This window comes from Micromesistius poutassou (assembly GCF_964030765.1).
Source record: "Micromesistius poutassou genome assembly, chromosome: 5".
Classification (NCBI taxonomy): Eukaryota; Metazoa; Chordata; class Actinopteri; order Gadiformes; family Gadidae; genus Micromesistius; species Micromesistius poutassou.
This window is the reverse complement of record NC_140275.1, coordinates 18,033,230-18,055,023: the sequence shown is the minus strand read 5'-3', so window position 1 is coordinate 18,055,023 and position 21,794 is coordinate 18,033,230. Positions and strand designations below refer to the sequence as shown.

General features: G+C 44.0%; 1 protein-coding gene across 4 annotated transcripts in view; it reads left to right on the top strand.

Moving 5' to 3' along the window:
• Positions 1 to 21,794, top strand: part of ksr2 (kinase suppressor of ras 2) — a gene marked incomplete at both ends in the record, with an annotated part of 65,238 nt that overhangs the window by 7,165 nt on the left and 36,279 nt on the right. For 3 of the 4 annotated variants that reach the window (XM_084467735.1, XM_084467733.1, XM_084467734.1), the window contains 2 exons: positions 6,692 to 6,727; positions 7,333 to 7,834. In XM_084467735.1, coding sequence (XP_084323861.1) covers positions 6,692 to 6,727; positions 7,333 to 7,834 — 538 coding nt within the window. The remainder of the gene's footprint in view (positions 1 to 6,691; positions 6,728 to 7,332; positions 7,835 to 21,794) is intronic. The other variant, XM_084467736.1, reaches the window with a different exon arrangement.

The following is a 21,794-nucleotide window of genomic DNA, read 5'->3' as shown; positions in this document are numbered from 1 at the left end:
TATATCTCATTGATTATTTTATATGAGAAACATCGTAAAATGTTTGTGCTTTGTTTGTGCTTTAAATAACGTCATACTTTTCAGCCTGTTACAAATCAATAATTACATTTTCTTTTCTCTCCTCTTAATTATTTCTTATTTCTTATTTATTTAAATAATACGAGCCAAGGAAACAAACAGAAAAGGGAGTAATATATATATATATATATATATATATATATATATATAGCAGAGCCGCAAGGTGGCGCTGGAAACTATGGATTGAGTTTGTCTATGTATCTTTATAATGGTGTAGCTAACAGTTCAACCACATGGGGGCAGTAAGGTATCACGGTCTAGCAGCACTTTCTTGTAAACACCTTTAATAAACTCAGATGAAGCAGCCCGTCATACACTAATGAAGCTAAATGTACTACCGTTATACCCCACACTTTTCGAACAAGAGTTAATTTTTTAAAAACTGATGATAAATTGCGGTTACCAGAAGAATGGACAGACATTTGACATTGTTAGAGCCTAATCAATTGTTCTCCACAGAAACCCATCGAGGTTTAACATCTCCGTTCTAAAATCACCCAGACCACCCTGTCACTCGCGCTACTGAGCTTTCTGCTACTGAGGGTATTATGTTTGTGTGGTTGTGCTTCTGTGTGTGTGTCTGTGTGTGTGTGTGTGTGTGTGTGTGTGTGAGTGGGTGTGTGTGTGTGTGCCTGCCTGCCTGTGTGTGTATGCGTGCGTGCATGTGAGTGTGTGCGTTTATCTGTGTGTTTGTATGTGCGTGTGTGTTTGCTCCTGCCTGTCTTTCTGTCTCATTGATTTGATTGGAGGGTAGGAGGCGGACAAAGAGACAGACAGCTATCCCCCTGAGGAGTCCGTCCGGCGGTCTTATCCGCCCATGACTCAGTCCAGCTGGGTCTGCTGTGATGCATGCTGGGAACTGGGAAATAGCTGTCGCCTCTGCCGGGGGAAGTACTACTGACCAGATTAGTGAGCCTCAGGGTCTCTGGACAACACTGCTGTCTCCCCCCTCATTGGGGAGGACTTGGACATCGGTGTGTGTGTCTTGTCTCCGATCCTTCTCTCTCTCTCTCTGTCTCTCTCTCTCTCTCTCTCTCTCTCTCTCTCTCTCTCGCTCTCTACCTCTCCTTTTCTCTTCATCTCTCTCTCCTGCTCTCGCCATCTCCCCCTCTTTCTCCCTCCCTCTCTCTCTCCACCTGTCTCTCCCTGGCTCTCCAGCGTCTGGCCCCCCCAGAGGAGCGACTAATGGTCTCTCTATAGAGGGACCTGGCAGGGAGTTGTGTGGCTGCACCGCGGGAACGCCGCACAGGGCGGTCGAGAGGCACTCGCAGCCAGGGGAACAGAGCCCGGCGCTCTACCCAGAGCACAGATCCACAGCAGGGCTTTGGCTTTCAAACTACAAGCGCACAGCCACCTGGCACGGTGTGGTCTAGGTGTGGTGTGTTCTAGTGCGCGTACGCATTGCATCGGAGTCCTTGTTGTTTTTCGTCTGTCTTTCGGTGGAGGGGCGCGCGGGGGGGAGGGGCTATACTGGGGTGATTCCCAGTATAGCAGCGAGGAACATGTGCTCTCATGTCGGCTGCTGCTCATCAAGGGGTTACACAGCTCAGCGGGGGGGGGGGGGGCTCTCTCTCCTACAAGGCTCTGTCTTCGTACGCCCACACCCCCACCAGGAGTGAGGAGGTTCTCTCCTTGTCCCTGGATCCTATCTATTAATGAGTTATCATGTTCTCTCTCTCTCTCTCTCTCTCTCTCTCTCTCTCTTTCTCTCTCTCTCTCTCTCTCTCTCTCTCTCTCTCTCTCTAGAGGTAAAGGTCTGCCGTGGTCTACGTGCGGACGGTAGAGTTAGCCAGCGTGACAGGAGACACATGAGCTATTACGGATTTATGTTAAGAAGCATCTGCTGTGAGTAACACAAGTCGGGATGGAGCAGCCTGTACAAGGGGACGATGGACGATGTTGATGAGGGGGGATTCACGCAATTAATATGCAGAATGAGAAGAAGAACATATTGAATGCCCCCGCCCCCTTTCCCAAAAAAGTAGGGTTTAATTTTGGGCACGAGTGAAAACCCGGTGCCAGCCAAATGCTGCTGATGAACTGGCGGCTTTTAGGATTTCAATCCACGAGTTGCTGCTGCTGCCGAGAATGAGTCATAGCATCTAGAGGCTGTTGATCGAGGCCCTTCACGCTCTCTCTCTCTCTGCCTCTCTCTCTCTCTGTCTCTCTCACTGTCTTTCTGTCTCTCTCTGTCTCTGTCACTGTCTCTCTCTGTGTCTCTCTGTCTCTACACCCTCTATGTCTCCCTGTCTCTCTCGCTGTCTCCGTATCTCTCTCTTTCTTTCTCTCTGTTTCTCCCTCTCTATGTCTCGCTCTCTCCTCTCTCTCTATCTCTCTCTTTCTGTCTCTCTTTCTCTGTCACTTTCTCTCTCAGTATCTCTCTGTCTTTACACTCTCTGTCTCCCTGTCTCTCTCTGTCTCTGTTTCTTTCTCTCTGTTTCTCTCTCTATCTGTCTCCCTGTCTCTCTCTGTCTCTTTCTGTCTCCCTGTCTCTCTTTCGCTGTTTTTCTGTCTCTGTCTCTCTGTCTATATCTCTCTTTCTCTTCTCTCTTTTATCTCTCTTTTTTTCACGCCTGCTCGCACAAATCCGTCACTCGCTCTGTCCCTATCCTCTCTCGCTCTCTCTCTCTCTCTCTAAAAAAGGCCAGTGGGAGAGTGACGAAGGGAAGGAGAAGGTGAGAAGAGAGGATGGGCGTGAAGTGAAGGGAGCGGTGGTGGGTTATAAGGGCAAAGAAAGATTGACCAAAAAACAGCTGAAAGGAGACGAAGAGACAATGAAGAGACGAAACCCAGGCGAGGGAGAGCGAGAGAGAGAGAGACTTAAAGAGCAGGCCCACGGAGGAAGGAAAGAGGCAGAGGGGAAGCATTGAGCGAGCCCCCACGCAGACCCCTTAAAGAACCCTGGGTGGGCGCCGAAACCTGATCGGCCAGTTTGGCTAATTATCCCAATCAATGTAAACTTTGTGTCCTACTGCTTAAGGCAGCAGAACCCCCACAACACCTCAGAGAGTTGACTTTGAACATTAGAACATGAGTGTGTATTGAGCATGCCTATCGTGCCCTTTCAACGAATCCTGTTTACGTTGGCGGTAAACTAAACAAAGAAGCCAGCAAGACGGCACCCCAGGGTGGCATTTCTACCGCCATTGATCCGCCAAGAGGAACAACCGGGACGGAGAAGTGGAGAAGCATTTGCATAGAGCACTGCAGAGGAGCGTCACTGGCGAGGCTGCAGTGTGGTTCCGTTGAGCCTGAAGTGGGCTTGTGGGTGCAGGGATGATGGGGCTCTGCGTGGACATGGCTGTTCAGCATGCCCCACCTCTGCTCCTGTTGAACCCAGCTTTACAGAGGAACAGGGAGGCCGCTATGTAGGCCACTGGTTCCCATCCTCTGGCAGACCACTTGATTATTAGCATGGCCTTTTGCGGGCCACATTGTATACAAAACTATGGAATAGATTAATGGATGTGCGCAATGAGTGTATTCCGTTAACGCTTAATGGGGACAGTTATGAAAACAACACTTTTCCTGAGATTTGGGGTGTTGTTTTGGGTCTCTGGCGTTGCCACACGCATACAAACATGCTTTTTTGAGTGAGATATGCATTTCTGAAAGTACCCCATCTACAGTTACCAAACGAGAAAGTCAGTTTCGGCGCCTACTCCGTAGGAAGCAGGCACATTTGCATATTACCACCCACTTCCCCATCCCCCTCCAATCAGAGCATAGATACGATTTTGTGGACCAGTGGACGAGGGCTGGGCGGAGATGTTCGCGCATTTCAGAAGCAGGGAGATTCCTTTCCATACAAAAATAGATAGTAGTGGTAGTCTGCCAGAGCTGCCGGACTGCCATCGAGCTCCTCCCGCTGAAGCTGCAGGACGGCCGCCGAAGCACCCCCGCCAGACTTCCGTAGCGGAGCTCCGGCGGGGGGAGCTCGGCGGCAGTCCGGCAGCTCAGCTCCGAGAGTACAATCCCTTTCTCCTCCATGTCGCGGTTTAAAGTTTCCTTTCCCCCAATTCTTCTCAACCATGTCCATGTCTTTACTTGTTGTGGAAGTACCAGAGACGTCAGAAGCAGTCTTTATGATTCATAATATCATCCAAGGCGCACATAGCTTTTGGCCGTGGTATTCGATATTATATTATGTAGATACCTATATATTATTATTATTATTATATAATATTATATAGATAAAGAGCTCATGAAAAAATAAAAAAAAAGATAATGTATTAAGAAAGAAATTGAAGCAGAAATAAATGCAGTGGCCCAGTTTTCAAACGTTACAGCACACATCATTAGTCATGTAGTCTATGACTCACAGCTACTCATCAAAAAGGCTAGCATGATCATATGTTCATATTTATTAATGAAACGTAAACATGATGCTATGCGCTCATTCAGTGATAGTGAGCTATTATGTGTTCCATACCCTGGAACCCCCTGATGAGGGGGAAGGAAAAATAATTGCAAGATAACAGGATGTATGGATCCATACGATTACTGTTGTATTGATTGACCGGATCTTATAGCATACTTATAGCATGGTTTGCAGTAGCAAACCATGTTTAGTGTTGGTTTGGAGTTTGCTAACTTCCTCAGAAACAGGTTGTTAATACCAAGCTGACCCAACTCAAAAGATTGTTTGACAAACAAAAAGGAATAACAACAAAAAAACATGAATTCATTCTCCATCTCATATCCGTAGGCAGCGTGTTGTTAGCTGTCCCTTGCATGAATCCACGGGAGGAAAAATACATTCAAAACCATTTTTTTTTGTTTTGTTGCTATTTTCATAAAGCTGTCACTAAGAAACAGGCACTTGATAAATTCATTACTTTTGCTTATAGCGTCTGATTTAAAACCAGCCTCTCCAGCTTGATAACTTGTCCAAACAGTTGAGAATAAGTGTGCATTGACTTTATTCTCTTCTGGAAAAAGGCTGTTCTGTGCACCATCCTTCACGGCGTCCATTTCCATGTGGTGTGCAATTATTTATGTTTAGTGATTTTCCTCTTTTAATTTTTTAAACCGTTGCAGTTGGAAATGAAGAGTCTGACAGAGTTACGGTGTTCTGGGAGTCTGGCCATCTGTAATGCTCTCTCTCTCTCTCTCTTTGTGCGTCTCCTGATATTAAGTTGCCCATTGCTGATCATTTTGGGGGAGATTTATGTGCAGTCATGCCAATCTGTTATTTATTTATTCATGCTAATTTCTGAGTGGCTTGTTAGAGCTGTCATTCCTGCTGATGAAGGACCCCTCATTTAGCCTCCTCCTCATCCTCCTCTTTGTCCGCCTCCTCCTCTCCCTTCTCTTCATCCCTCTCTTCCTATAATCCTCTTTCTCTTCCTCATCTTCCTCACATTCCTTCTCACCATCCTCTTCCTCCTCCTCCTCCTTCTTTCCATCCTCCTCCCTCCTCCTTCTCCTCTATCTTCTCCTCTTCCTCCTGTCCATTCTCTTCCTCCTCCTCATCATCATCTTCCTCCGCTCCATCGTCTTACACGATATCCTCTTCCTTCTCCTCTTCCTGCTGTCCGTCCTCCACTCTTCCTCCTCCTCCTCATCATCTTCCTTCTCTCCATCATCGTCCGTTCCCTACTCTTCCTCCGCTCATCCAAGAGAAAGAGGAGGAAGAGGAGGAGCAAGGGGATGGACTCCTGTCCATCTCTTCCTTCATCTCTCTTCCTTTTCCTAATCCTTGACCTTCTCTCCATCCTTTACCACATTTGTAGAAGAGACCTCTTGCTCTTCCTCCTCAATTTTCCATCCTTCTTGAAGGGGGTTTCAGGAGGTCCCAATTCCCTGAAGTTGACTTGACTCTGATGGGGTACTTGGGTTAAAACGGAACGACTGAGGATACATGCATAAACAATGCAATTAAAAAACAGAGCTAAACTGGGGTCAAGGTTACCTCTAGTACCATAGAACAAGTACAGGCTGGGGACAATCAAAGCACCAAATCGAAACGGGTCTCTACAGATTTATATGAATCCATGCTTTTATTTTTTGTTTTTAACATGTTTATTTTCATGTATTTAAAATGAAGGATACTAGCAAAACTATTGGTAAAGTCATCCATGGTCTACCTGGTTCAAATGTTTTAGCCAATCCTGAACTGTGGGAATGTAAAGAATGTAACTTTCTTCTATAGTCGATAGAAGATCTCATCCTCCTGCTCTGCTGTGTTCCCCTGGTTCTTCTAGACTGTGATGTCGATAGTATTAAGTGGTGCGGTGGGGAAGCTGTTTGTGGTTTTCCTTCCCATGGCTCCAGCAGACGGGTCTTCAATATGCTGGAGACGAAAACCTTGGATTGAAATGTGTCGCTGCTGGAGGACATTTGCTGTTCGGGGACGCCCGCTCTGTGGTCAATGGACATTCGGAAATAGTTTCTGAGCGTTTGCAGTTTATTTAGTCGGTATGAGATACGTTTGTCACTCCAGAAGGAGCTGGGTCAATTCCACCGTTTTTGATTTCTTGTTTGCTGAGGGATCATCGGCAATGTGCAGCGATGATGTCTTTCAGAGGAAACAACGGGTGCAGTTGTGTGCATTCTGTGTCTTTTCCATCAGATCAATAAACACAACCCCTTTTGTGTCTTCTCCCCACAGAACAACTTGAAGAGGATGCAATGCATAGTAATGGAGGTAAAGCAATGTTATACAAGCCCCATTTCCTGAATAAGTCTCTCCCAACTGTTCCACCCCCCATCCTTCTTCTTTGCGTCTCCATGGCAACCATGGCATTGTTTAATGTTTAGTTTAGTGTTTTGACATATATCTTTTATTTATCATTTATGCTCATGCTATGATAAAACATAGCTTCATGAAGCTGCAGGACCACGACTTTGCGGTTGACAACACTAACCTTAGTGGTGGCGTGTGGGGCTTTGTCGCGTGCAGTGAATTGCTATTTTTAGTCTGATGGAATATAACAATATTAAAATGGAAATCAACTAATTGGAAATGAGTCATGTTGTTAAGAATTGGATCCCGTAGGTTGATCCCTATGCCGTTAATACATAACTGCAGGACCCCATTATTACATTTAACTTCATACAGGACCATGCCATTACGTTTAACCTCATGGAGGGGGAAGTTATTACTCTGAACCTCACGCAGGGTGCTGTCATTCAAATGGTTCAAAGTAGAACGATTAGTATTATCTCTGGTGACGAGGCGCTGGCCAGTGAGCATGCTGGATGGGAGCGGTACGTGTGCCAATGTGTCTGGTTCTGGTTCTTCCGCTCCAGGCAGCCAGGCCAAGCAGGACTGGTCCATCCAGTGGCCCACCTCGGAGTCCGGAAAGGAGAACTCCCCGGTGTGCCAGCCGGAGCTGAGCCAGTGGATCCGCTTCCAGCTGTCCCAGAGCCCCAAGGTGCAGGCCAAATACAACCAGCACGTGTGCCAGAGCCCCCAGGGCCCGGGGCCGTCTCTGTACTCGGACCGGCTGACGGTGGACAGCCCCGTCCTGGGCCTCTTCCCGTCCCTGGACTGCGGCAACCGCTCCTTGCCCCCGTCGCCCCGCCAGAGGCACTTTTGTCACACTCCTCCCCGGACTCCCCTGGTGGTCAACACCATGACCCCGCCCGGCACGCCCCCCATGCGGCGCCGCAACAAGGTGAAGGCCCCCGGGACGCCCCCTCCACCCAGCCGCAAGCTCATCCACCTGCTGCCCGGCTTCACCGCGCTGCACCGCAGCAAGTCCCACGAGTTCCAGCTGGGAAACCGCCTGGAAGACACCCAGACGCCAAAGTGAGTCCTCTGCTTCTCGTTTGTGTGTGTGTGTGTGTGTGTGTGTGTGTGTGTGTGTGTGTGTGAGTGCGTGGTTAAGTCTCTGCTCTCTGAAGCAGCCCACTCATTAGATTGTTGTTGTTGTTCTATGTGATCGCTGGACAAATGGACCGTGGTTAGGGGTTGGAATGACATTACGGTATTGACGTGCAGCAGCAGTACGCAACGCTGCTGCTCTGTTAAAGCCGGCGCTACATCACAAACACAAACCGCTGTCTGCTCCCGGCGCAGCGTTTCAAACACGCAGCGCGGCTGGCTCGGCACGGGGCCGCGCGGTGACTTCCTCGGTCAACACTTCGTTAACATCAACAAGTCCGGAGTTAGATTAAAGGCCCTGCCTTTCCTGCTGTTGTCTGCCCGCTACATACAGTTCATGCTGTTGCTGCTGGGGCCACAATCACGTTATCTCATCCAAAGGATATCAGCACCCATCAAAGCAGGCCCGTGGACATGTTTCTGGAAATAGTGCTGGGAGGGTGGGGGGGGTGGTTCTGACCGTCCGTGGCCCGTGTCTGGTGTTATGTTGATCCGATTTAACCGCGGACAGGGCCCGCTGTCGGCCGGGTAATCAGGAACCAGAACCCCCCTCAGGATAGCAGCTCTCCTGCTGATAATGCCATTAGAGGCCGATAGTGAGCTATCGCTGCTCTGCTGGACAAGCTAATATTTGTGTCCCTTTACGACGACAACATCTGAGGTCTATTAGGTGTGTGTGAGAGCGTGCGTGTCCATGCATGCTAAGGCGTGTGTGAGGGAGAGTTTGTCTGCCTGGTAATGAGTGTGTTTGTGTGTGTGTGTGTGTGTGTCTGTGTTTGTGTGTGTGTGTGTGTGTGTGTTTGCATGGTGATGAGTGTGTGTGTATGTTTGTGTGTGCCTGCATGGTAAGGAGTGGATCACAGTTAAAGTTAATAGCTGTAAACGGGATTAGAGGATTGATTACCGTTCCCTGAGCGCTGATAGAGCCCAGGCTCAGAGCTGATCCAGTCTAATCAATGGCCGGTGGATGGGAGGATGCCTGGAAATGTTGCTGTCCACGTAGACTCCAGGACTGGCCTTCTGGCTTCTCTCTGGTCCCCCAACACCCCTGGCTGTACATCACATGACAGGGTGGGATGGCTGGAGGATGCAAAAGGTACCCAGTTCTCTTCTGGTATGTGTCTCAACAGGAGATGTATGAATATATAGAAACAGCTATAAGAATAACAATGCAAATCGGATGATGGTGTTTCTTCCATAGCAAGCAAACCCTATGAATTTCAAAGCTTTAAAAGTGAGTTATTTTTGTGTGAATTTTTATTGGTCTCCAGTGTTGGTAGAATCTCTCCCTGTCTCACAGCTGTTCCATTTAGACTTTCTGTTTGGTTGTTTATGAGGGTTTTTTGGATGAAATTCAACATGAAACAACTTCCCACTTTCAATAACACCCCCAGATATAATTTCACAATATAACCGGTCACAGAACAAAACCCCCAAAAACATTGTGTGAGGGTTTCACGGGTGGCTGCCGCCATACATATTACTACCCCTGTCTTTTTCTAGTTTCCAGTCCCTGCATTTTAATGAGCTGGCATCGGGCCTTAACAGCTCGTTTTCTGCCCCTTAATTGCCTGGCGGTGTGGCCGCGATGCAATAACCAGGCATTACCCCCATGACCTCAAGAGTCATTCCCCCTAATGAGATGTGACAGTCGACTGCAGTCTCACCACACAGCACAGACTGGGAGACACTGAAGGGAGTTGAGCAGCGAAAAAGATCCTAAAGATTCTGAGGTCAGGCTCCTCTGCTGCTGATGAAGAAGATTTCTCATTTTGGGAGTTAATTAATAAAATGACCGTGATGCTTCCGTTGAGGGGACAACAAAGTATTTTCAGTTTGCTCATGACGTCATATCTCAAAATAAAGTGTTGTGTTTCTGCCAAATCGAGAAAACGGGGGCTGACCAGACTGCTGGGAGAACCACGGCAAACAAACAAACACTGTTTACAGCTTGCCCGCCTTTAACGTGCCCACCCAAACCTCCACCCTTGACAATCGTGTTCATGGGCGACTTACATATCATACCTGTTTAAATGCGTAATTTAAATCATAAAGTAATACACATCGGCAGGTGACCACCAGTGTAAATGAATCCATTCCATAGGTGTACATTACCAAGGACATATCATGCTGTGCATGCCATGTTCTCTGTGTTTCTCTCAGCAGCTAGCTAGATACAGTATCTGCATGGGAATGTTCTGTTCTGCGTGCAAACGGCAGTGGAGCCATTTCGTGTACCTTTGAGTGCTTGCTTTGTTTGACCTTTCTTTTTCAGAAGCTACGGTACAACTTTGACACGTGAACAGATGCTAAATAAACTCTGAAGCTGTGCCCCGGTGACGGCTCGGGTCTCCGTATAATGGCTATAAATATACTGTCTCTACTGAGACAGCGTAGTACAACCAATCAGCAGCCAGTTGAGACGCATCACAAGTGACGCAGGCAGCTTTCTACTATGCCTGCGACATTTTTAGGTTCAACGGCACGGCATTTACGCTGTTAGGAAACTGAAATTAAATTATTGATTCAGTCGAGTGTAATGCAGCATTTCTGTCTCTACTACTGGTATTGTAGAAAACCTTAGAGACAGAGAGAAAGAGAGAGAGAGAGAGAGAGAGAGAGAGAGAGAGAGAGAGAGAGAGAGAGAGAGAGAGAGAGAGAGAGAGCTTATTATTTGAAGCAGTGAAACAGTTCACCGTGAGACTTGTAGAGTTTGTGATGAATTTAAAGCAGCCATCTCAAGATTTCAGTTGCTATGGGTAAAACCTGACCTTTCTCCTAACTTCTGTCTAATGACAGGATAAATAGAAGGAACCCGAGGAAGGAGATACATTTGAAAGTTTAGTAGTTTAAAATTATTATTATTGTTATTAGTTTAAAATTATTCTACAGCCACTCAAAAAATGCTTTCTCACAATTATCAAACTAAAACGATCCCCACGGTTTGTAAAGTCAGTCCGTCTCTGAGTCATCTGGCATTGAATGGTAATTGTTCATTGTTCACCTTGTACAGAAGATTATATTACAGTGCAATATAATCATCACACATTTCTGAGGCTTATGAATATACAAACTCTTCTGTCTCCTTGTTTAAACCCCCTGAAGCTATCCACTGGCTTCCGAGGGAATCGTAATTGAGCAGCAAACTCAAACACCAAATGTTGATATTTTTCATAACAGATGCAAAGAAAAGGTTAGCAGGTTATTTTTTTATTTTTATTGCATAATTATAGGGGGGTCCTTTCCTTCTGCCAGCACCTCCTCATGAACCAAGTCTTCACACTCCTCCTATATCAAAAAGCTCTTATAATAATAATAATAACAGGCTGCTATATACTCCAGTTATGATTTTCATCTCCAACATCTACAATAGTGCATATCTTTGCATGCTGGTGAATGGCGCTAATGCTGTGGTTTTTAGTAAGTATGATAATTTGAAGTACCCCCAATCATTTACAGCAGTGTGTCTTCATCGGTACTTAAGCGGGTTGTGGTTCCATTGGCGCGTCGCAGCTCCATTACCACTCATTATTTTAAACACAGAACAAGACCTAAAATGTACGTTGCCCGGTGCGGCACTCGGTGGCTTGTTTAGTGTGCAAGGCGCTTTACATTGAAGTTCTGCTGTTCCCACAAAGCACTTACAAAATATTGCAGTTTTTTGCTCTTTGAGGCATTTCTTTAATAAAACACGCGTTTTTACTAATTAGACCATAGCCTAAATTAAATGTCAGCCCTATTTAAAAATCGTACATGGTGCTGCAGCGCCACTATTACATTGTTTGGGGAGAACTAGGCCTGGGCGATATGGCTGAAAAACATATCACGATATAACTTGATCATATTGATCGATAACTATTGATAATTTTAATGACCTAATAAGGACAGGAATTACCATGCTGGATTTAAACATTTCTGTTTAACACTTAATATGACCTTCCACTGCTCTTCATTGATAAATACTCCAATGTATTGTAACTAAGTATGGAACCGTGTTTGTATAACAAACCCAGCTGCTAGATTTGGTGGTGCAGTCTCTTATCGATATATATTGAACATGTTTTATATTGATATTGATCAAAGGTCTATCATGATACGATCATTTATTGTTTTATTGCCCAGGCCTAGGGAGAACCCTATAATATATATATACATCATATGTATAGAATTTCTTTATAGCCACTTATTACACGGCTCTTCTCAATGCTGTGGAATGCTCCGTTCACTTGCATGGGCCTTCCCGATTTCCGGCGGTCAATTATTTTTCAATAATGACTGTTGCTAAGCATATAATGACCGCTGTCAAGGAAAGTGGATTTTTTCACATCTTTCATATCACTCCGCAAGTAGTCCTGTAACTTATCAACCCCAACGGATTTGGTTGCTAAGCAACGTCAACGTCTTTGGCGGACTATTCTGCTGATCAACACTGCTAATGCTGGTAACAAATAAATTGTAAAAAGACACTGTCAGTGGCGGACCTACCATTAAGGCAGAGTAGGCAATTGCCTTAGGCCCCCAACCAGTAGGGGGGCCCCCAACCAACCTCAAAAAAAAAAAAATATATATATAATTATATATTTTTTTAAGTACACAAACAGAGACGAAGCAAGATGAGTCTAAACCCGTAAAAATAAAATAAAGGGTTAGGAAAAGGGTTAGGAAATAAAGTTACCCAAGCAGCTCAAATAAAAGAAAAAAGCGAATAGACGCCGATAAGTATTTGGCAACGCTGCCAAAGATGACACACTTTTTTACGGCTATTGTTGGGGATACAGACAGGAACAACAACGTCCAAAGCATTGAACATACTGCTACAGCAGCAGCAGCTAGCTGTGAAGTGGCGCTATGTATATATATATATATATATATATATATATATATATATATATATATATATATGTTTGTTTGAAATGTTCAATCTCAAGTGCAATGCCAATTGCAACCTCACACATACAAAGTCAATTATTCCTCTTGGCAATATTTGCTAAGCAGATGGCTGTTTGTGATGTTTTGCTAAGTAGGCCTACATGACTGTTTGTGGGGGTTTACCCTAACTACTTGTCTTGCTGTTATACTGATATTGATTTGATCTTAAAAAAAAAAGAATAAACAGTGCTGGCATTTTGGCAAAGACAGGTTTTATCTGAAACCTTATTCTCTGTTGGGTTCCATTGTGACTATTAGTTTGTGTACTGCTACACTTTGTGTGTTCTCTGCTTTCCATCTTCATTTTGGAGTAAAGAAGTGTATGCAGGGTTTAAAGGGGAAGATTTTTTTTCTCATCTCCAACCTTTACTTCCGCCTGGATTAGCTTTACCTGCCTATCCACCATTCAGTCGGTACATTTTTTTTTCTCTGTTCTCTTTTAAAGATCGGATGAGGTGGGCCCCATACATATCTTCGCCTTGGGCCCCCAATTTGCTAAATCCACCACTGCACACTGTATGAAGTTATCTTTAGTTTTGGCAAGTATCCGTGTAATAAGCGGGATACGTCGCCGGTCATTATCTAAAATAAGCCCCTTCAGGGCGAAGCAAGACACCTCCGCTTCGCGTCAGTGTCCTGTTCGCCCTGTTGAGGCTTATTTCCTGATAATGACTGGCGTTCTATACATTATCCCTTACTTATGTCATCCCCTGCTTTACCAGAACTAACTCTACCAACTGTACCAAACTGGAAACCCTGACTCCAAAACAGTGATATGCACCTAAACGTGAATTTGGTGAACCATTCTACCCCCTAGTTTCCAGGCACAATGAATATGAGCTATAATGAATAGCTGTCTTCAGCTGGGACGTCAGCGTTGATTGAATAAGCAATTGTCAGCCAACGTGGGTGAGAGAGGATTATCGTTGGCCTGGATTGGTTTCAAGCAGATAAACTTGTTCTGCATTCATAACATGTCTAACTAATTGTGTGCAACATTGATGAGTTTTAACACTCAATACATCTAATAAAAAAGCCCTTTATGAGTCATCCAATGTTAAAGTTAATAGTGTTAGATTGTGGTTTACATTGGTGAGCGAACATTGGTGAATATACGGCTGTCACGGTCGTGCCGTGACAACCATTGCGATGTGATGTGATTTATTTTTCTGTATGTAGCTTCCTCTGAAATGATTTTTGTGAAGGAGAAGAAGAATGAGTGCCTGCCTTAGAACATTGCGGATGACTTCACAATGTTATTGCGTGCAAATACGTTACAGCTTCCCCTTTGGCTTCTGTAAGAACATTTCACCAAACATTTCTTAAACATTCAGAAAGAAACCCTACCAAGATAAAACATGTTTTTGTTGCATTTCCAGGACCCATTTGTTGTTTAAAAGGGACCCAAGTGTCCCTTTTAAAGTGTCCCCAAAGTGTCGCTCATTTTAATCCTCATGGCCCTTTTTAGGGGGTGGGGGGACATGGGGACCAACACATGTGGGGGAAAAGGCAAAGTGAGTTTTCAACTTGTCAAAGTCCCCCTCCATGAGAAAATTCACTGGAATTTTCTACTTTCATTTGTTTGCTTCAGCTACGCGCTCTGACAGCACGGCTGAGCCCATAATAACCATAATAACCCACCTTATGAGTATTTCACCAGCCCTTTATTCAGGAAGATCTATTCTTTCTTATTTCATCAGAATGTTTGGTAATAAATACCGAAGGTCTGGAGGGGTCGTCATGGAAGACGACATGATTCACCTGATTCTCTCTGTTTCTCCCTCTTTGTCTGTCTCTCCCTCTCTCTCTCTATTTGTTTTTTTCTCTCGCTCTCGCTCTGTCTCTCTCATTGTGTTTCTCTCAAACATGAGCGAGTGAGAATGTGCATCCAATAACTATTATCAGTGTTTGTTGTTTCAGAGACTCGCTGTGTGCACATCACATACCCCTAGCCAAACATTGTCGCCAAACCCGTCATCCATACACAAATCGGCTCTTCCAGAAAATACTGTCATTTTTTTTATTATTGGATTTCGAAATACGTGAGTTGAAAGGTGGGTGTGTGGGGGCGTAGTGACGCAGATGGAGCTGGGTGGATTGATAGAGATCAAGTGCTGAAGAGCCCTGAGGGCAGTGTGGAGACAGAAGATGGGGGGGGTGGGGGGCCCACTTGTATCTGAATGAGGTGCCAGCCCTGGGGTGCACACTGGCTCTCCATCTCATGTGTGAGGGGATCATTCTATCTATTTTCATTCCTGAAGAGGGCCATTCAAATCGTGTGTGTATAAGTTACATAAAACTACTTACTAATGAAAAACAGGACCAATTTATGATATCTTAAATTCGGAAAAATCTGAATTATAATTACGATACAAATGTGTGTGTTTCCCGTAAATATTCTGTTGTAAAAAACTGATGACACGCATAGGTCTCTCCCAGTGACCTTTGACCCTCATGGTTTATTTAGAATGTTAGCCTCTTCCAAGTTGGGTCAATAAGTCAGATGAGAACACTGAAATGTATGCATGGTTGTGTGTGAGTGAGTAAGTGATTGTGTGCATGAATTTTCAATTGGTTTGTGTGTTTGTGTGCGTCTGTGTATGTACGTGTGTGTGTTTGTGTGTGTGTGCATGTGTTCTAATCCTCTGTCCGCACCACAAACAAAATCAAATCACCGTCTGCCATCACCCCAAAGATTTCTGTGTCAAACTGATCCTCTGTCCTCAGAATAAGCGCTCTGCATTCGCACGCCACACGCCCCATTCCAAAGTAGGAGGGGGAGAGGAGAGGAGTTCTCGGGTAGTCACGTGGCTTGTTGTGCTGGGGAAACGCCTACAGGTTGCTTTAGCCTATTTCAAATCTCAAATCCTCCTAAATGATGCCTTTTTTTGATCCTCTTTTCCTTTACATTTGTACTGTGTTATTTTAATAATGCAAAAAGCAAAACTACGATATCACGTAGGATTGCTGCGTGGACGGCAGTGGCTTCAGATCCACTCATCAGCCTGTCTCAGATTGGACTGAGCTTCAACGTACTCTGAAAGCCTCCATAGTAAGAGAGTAGGCCTACTTCCAATATCCCAAAGCAAATAGTTGGTTTGAACATTGTGCACATTTTTGATGAAATAGCCCGAGAGAAATCTCAGGCTATGGTAGTGTGGGTGTGTGTGTGTCCATGGATGTTAGTGTGGGTGTGTGTGTGTGTGTGTCCATGGATGTTAGTGTGGGTGTGTGTGTGTGTGTGTGTGTGTGTCCATGGATGGTAGTGTGTGTGTGTATGTGTGAGTGTGTTTCCATGGATGGTAGTGTGTGTGTGTGTGTGTGTGTTCACTCACACATCCATGTTGATGCTCCGAGGGTCCGAGGCTCCGAGCCGTGCCATTAATGTCAAGTCAACTGAGATGGGGGGGGGTGCTCCTCCACATCATGTTACTTACTTAATGCTCCTCCACATCATGTTACCTACTCTCCCCCCCTCCGCCCGCAAACCATTCCTCCACAGTCCCAAATGAGTAGCGGCCCGGCACTCTGGAAATTGGAGTCATGATTATGAATTTATATGAGTGTTTAGGAGGATGGGATGTTCCGCAATGAATATTTGAGGGACCAAGGATTTAGCTTTTATTCTCAACCATCCAATGGCTTTTGTTTGTGTGTGTATGTGTGTGTGTATGTGTGTGTGCGTGTGTGTGTGGTAGAGGATAAGTAATGGCAGATGATTGCAAGGTATTTCATTTAATGGGTGACCACTGATCTCAGACGTTACTCTCTCAGTGTTTTCCTTTCTCCACCAATATAAGGGAAAGGGGCAGTGTGATTGGTGTAGGTTCCTGACACATAGCAGCTCCATTTGCGACATCACAAAAAATACCTGATATTACAAACACATATGACAATATTCAAGGTCTTCCAACGTACATTTGAGCTGCCTCAGATTATGCTCAACATTTAATGAGTGGCTCGACTGGTGCACAAAAGAGGGCTGCAGCCAAACAGTATGAGCACCTGAACACCCGCTTTGACAATAGTTCAACAATATAATTTCCGTGTAATCTCCATCTGGTGACGGAATGCTAGTCTGTGTGGTAAGTGTGGTAAGTGTGATCTGTGTGGTAATGAGGAGAAAGGTCCGTTGTACATAAATTACAGTTAAACACCTCATTATCACAAAAGCTGTTCTATGAATCATAGTTGGCACAATTGTTCACTAACAAGGAAGCTCAAGAAAGACTATTAAAGGTGATGATTAATTGCTCATGATTTGATGAGCCTTCCGCCTGTGGAGATCAACTTCGTGTGGAGTGGAGTGAGGAAAACTCATTTGTAAAGAAAACTTAGACATTGCTCAGACGCAATGAAGAATAACACCCACAATTCATAACAGAAAACCTTTCAAAAAGCGCTGTCACAGTGTAAATCCACACATTGCCTCACTTCCATCACTGAGAGTGTCAGTGATAGATGTGAACAAGTATAAAAGATATAGAACAAAGCATGGAACAAAACACTGATTCTAGATATTAAATTAAGCTCTTTCTCTTCTGTTGTGACAGTGTGCTGCCAGTCGGCTAGCAAGGCAGTCATCAGTTACATTTGTCATTCCCAGTGTTGAATGAGCCTATTTTCCTCTGTTCCTCATGTGAAGCGAGCCATGGATGATATTATCGGCCCTAGCTATATTGCACGTGACCCCCTCATTCTTTAAGGTTCACAATCATTCTCCCCCGCATTTTACGCCTTCAAACCGCCACTTAACCTACGCAGCTGTGGGCCAAATGACTTTCCAAGCAATATTGTTTCAATATTTCTGTTTGTCCGTCTGTTGTCTGAGTGATGGTTTCATTTTGACTGGTATCGTAAATACATTGTGATGATCAAATAATAACGTAGGCCGCCCAGATGCGCTCCCAGGGCCGTGTGTGTCTCTGCACTAGAACCTTAGCGGATGCAGATGAAAGTCAAAAGGAAATGTTTAAGTTCTACTCCTTTTTGAAACGTGTCTCAGCATAACTTTGCAAATAATTTGGTTTGATTTGGTCAAAAATTTAAATAATCACCATTGGTTATACCTAGGGTTGTCATTAAAAATAATAATCGAATCAATTACAGGCGCTGTGATTAATTCATCTTAATTAATCGCATACTTACATTTTGCCGAGAAAGTATTTAAAAATAATTTAATTCAAATAAATTATGGCAGATGAGTGATTCAATGAATAATAGACATAATACACTTTAAAGTTCAATGTCTCTTTTATTTAAAACATGTCTTTCATTAACATACAGTGTATTTTAAGATCAAATTAATAACATTTCCATCTCACTCAAGATGCAATGCATTTCAGGCAAAAAACATACAATACTTTGTTTTGACTTTAACACTTTTTCTTGAATACTGTATGTCCAAAAAAATACTGAATCTGCGTTAATTTTTTTAAACACGTTATTTTTTCTTTGATTAATTAATCTAAATGAACGCGTTCATTTGACAGCCCTAGTTATAACATAACAGTGATTGAAACAAGCTGTTTAATCTCATATTCATCAGCTATAGGTTGTTGTGGTCTGAATTTAAATCAGATTACCGATAGGGATTAAGACATCTATACCACAAGGGGATGTCATGCATCAATTACATCAGGTCCTCGCCCTTGATAGTTTGTAAGAGGAGCAGTTTCAGCTAAAAAAAACGTATTCAGATATCTTCCTATTTCTAGAGATGCTCCGATCAGCATTTTTGGGCCTGATCACTGATTACCGATCACCAAAATCATGATCTGCCGATTGCCGATCACTGCCGATCGCAGAATGGCAGGGGAATGGGAATCTATTATATATATATTATATATAAAATATATGGAAGATTCCATATCTTTTACATGTAATCTGGATAGCAGGCAAGCACCAGTTTCTGTTCCAATAGACTCTTTTATTTTTTCTCTTTGGACATGTCGCTCATCAAAGCCTTATACTGAAATGTGCATACTGCTTTTTTTTACGGTACTGAAATGTGCCTGCCACATACTGAGCTATGCAAGTGCTCCGTAAACAAAATTTAACGTTAAACTGCCTCCTTTGCCATAATTACTGAAATCCTGTCAGTGTAGCACAACCTTTTAGAACTCATGCTGCCACTGGCAAGTTCCGATTTGAAAAAAAAAAAAAAGTTGAGCGAGTAATCTACCGTACGTCAAGTGATCGGCGCTTTTGGGGTTCTCCGATCACGCAATTTTTAGCCAATATCGGCCAATCATGATCGGCGTCCAATCGATCGGAGCATATCAACCTATTTCCGTGTGATAACGACTGATGGATACGGTCTGCTGTCTTTTAATATGCTAATCCTTAAGTACTTGTGTTTGAAACACGAGTATTTTAAGAATAAAAGTGAATTAGTGCCTGGCTGGGTGTTGCTCATACTACTACGCTCCTCTGCATACACATGGGGCCACACACACACACACACACACACACACCTGAAGAGAGTGAAAGGCGAGAAAGCAGAACACGAGCTGGTCACCATAGAGAATAAAATGAGGTCTGGGGCCATTCTTCTTTTTCACCCAATCCCGTGGTCCGGTTTAATTTTGCTGATCTGTTGCCAAGGGCTATTGTACATGCACCCTCCTCCCCTCCCCACCTTTCCCATTACCCCCCACTACCCAAAAGAAAGAAAAAATCTGTTCCACTCTGAGACTTCAAAAAATGATTTCAAAACTTCAGTCACCTGGCCCGTAGCCATTTACAAGGTTCAGAAGATCACACAGAGTGTCGACCCCCCCCCCCCCCCACCCCAACACACACACACACACACACACACACGGAACATAGGTGAGGTTTCGATGCATTGCACTGGCCGCAGCAGTCACCTTCCCAATATATGGGAATATGTATATGTCTTGTAGTTCAACGGATGAAATTTTCGTGTCTAAAAAGTCTGTTTGAATCTGTATTTGATTACATTCCCTGTGCGTAACACCCACACTGGAGCATGGCTGGTAACGCAGATACACCTACAAACAGTGATTTAAATGTTGTATCCATTGCAGATTGATTGCATTTTTAAATGTTACGTAATGTTTAGGGCCAGGTCCTTTGTAATTCACCAGTTATTTAGCAATATTGACCAAACGATGGCTCTATACTGAGGAGTGCTACTGCTACCCGAATGTCTCATCAGCTGGTATACACCGCCAGACACACAGGCCTCCGGTGATCTCGTCTTTAGGTACCCACTTCACATCGCTATGATTCAGAGCTTGAATGTTGAATATCCAATATGTTTTCTGACTTAATGTCACTGATATTGAAAATGCATAAGCTGCTACTGAGATGTATGTTTTTTTATTACACCACCAGAAGAGATACACTGCTTTTCATTTCACTTTCGGTTTTAATGTTGGGACGTTCCTGACCGGTGGTCATTAATGTTAAATTGTTATGAGCCAACAGGTAACCAAGCTATCTGGTTGCCAAACGTGTGCATGTGACGTGCGGGATTGGATGGTTAATCTAATTTCTCCTGTTGGATGACACAAGAATTTATATCGATAATGAATGGTTCATGTAAACTTGTAAACTTAAAGATGGTATTTGTATGGCATAAATCACTGTTCCTGAGCATCATGAGTTCCTTGCACAACGCCTAAGATGAGTATTAATGTGAAAAAGTTATTCTCACCACCTCAAAATCCAGCGAACTTCGGTTGCAGAATACTTTCCTTAGAATACCTTCCTCATCTGGGCAGCGATGATATTGGAAGGATCTCATCCAGCTCATGGCTTTATTATTTTTGTTCATTGTCTGTGTTTTTGATATGGAAACTCCATAAATAATAGTTCTAATAATAGTTATAAGTTAAAGCCTTAAGAGTGAGGAGTGAGCATTTCAGGCTATAATGCAGTACTACTTTTCATATCTGGCCAATGTGTTAATGCTAGACTTTCACGGCCAACTATACTATCGTTAGGTTTACTTGAACCATTCATTATAGATAGACATTCTTGTACTGTCTAGGAACGTTGTAGACGTTATGTTTTTCAAATTAATCGCACTGGCGGTGTTTGAAATATATGAGGTTTGCAATGCACAAAGGTTCCCTGGATAGTTAAGTAATGAATTAGTTATTCATGGCTGGTGATGAGTTAGAATGCTATGGAGGCGTTGGGGAATCTGATTCCTTGCAATTTCAGTTTTGGATCAGAGCGCGTGATCGAATCCAACTCAATGCATTGTTTTTTGATATGGAGACATTAATTAAGATCATCACTACAGGAAAAAAAACGACGAAACATACAAAGAACGGCTTAAGGCGGCCACACACCGCGCCGAAAATTGGGCGACGGTGAGTCTTGAGAGGTCGGTGACATGAGTCTCCTTGGTCTGTTCGGTGAGGTCAGCCGTCGGTAAGGTCGTCGACATTCTTTTCAGCCGATTCAACATGTGTGTAATCGGCCACTACAGTCGTTCAGTCTTTACCAATCTGATTGGTGGAGGGCTAGCCCTTGACTAGCGAATCAGTGAATCCCGGAGGTAAGGATGGTAAACATACAAACAGTGAAAGCGCAGACAATGGCCACACACTCTCTCAACGCATTGTTTGGCATCGTTTTGATAGTTGATATTGAATTCTTTGACCATGTGGACCAACGAAATCGAGGAACAATTTATCAGCATGGTGGAGGATAGACTGTTGCTGTTCACGGTTGCTGAGAGAGGTCCTGGTATTTCTGGTTTTCGTTCTTTTTTGGACCACAATACAGATTAGCGCCACCTGATGTCATATGCATGTATGCACGCTTTCATCTCAACAACAATCTCAACAGCAATGCATAACAAGTATTGTATATTCAGAGAGAGAGAGAGAGAGAGATGGGGGAGTCAACGTTAAGAGTTAACGTTAAGAAGGAGTTAACATTAAGAAGGAAGGTTTCTTGTGTGAAAGACTTATCGTCA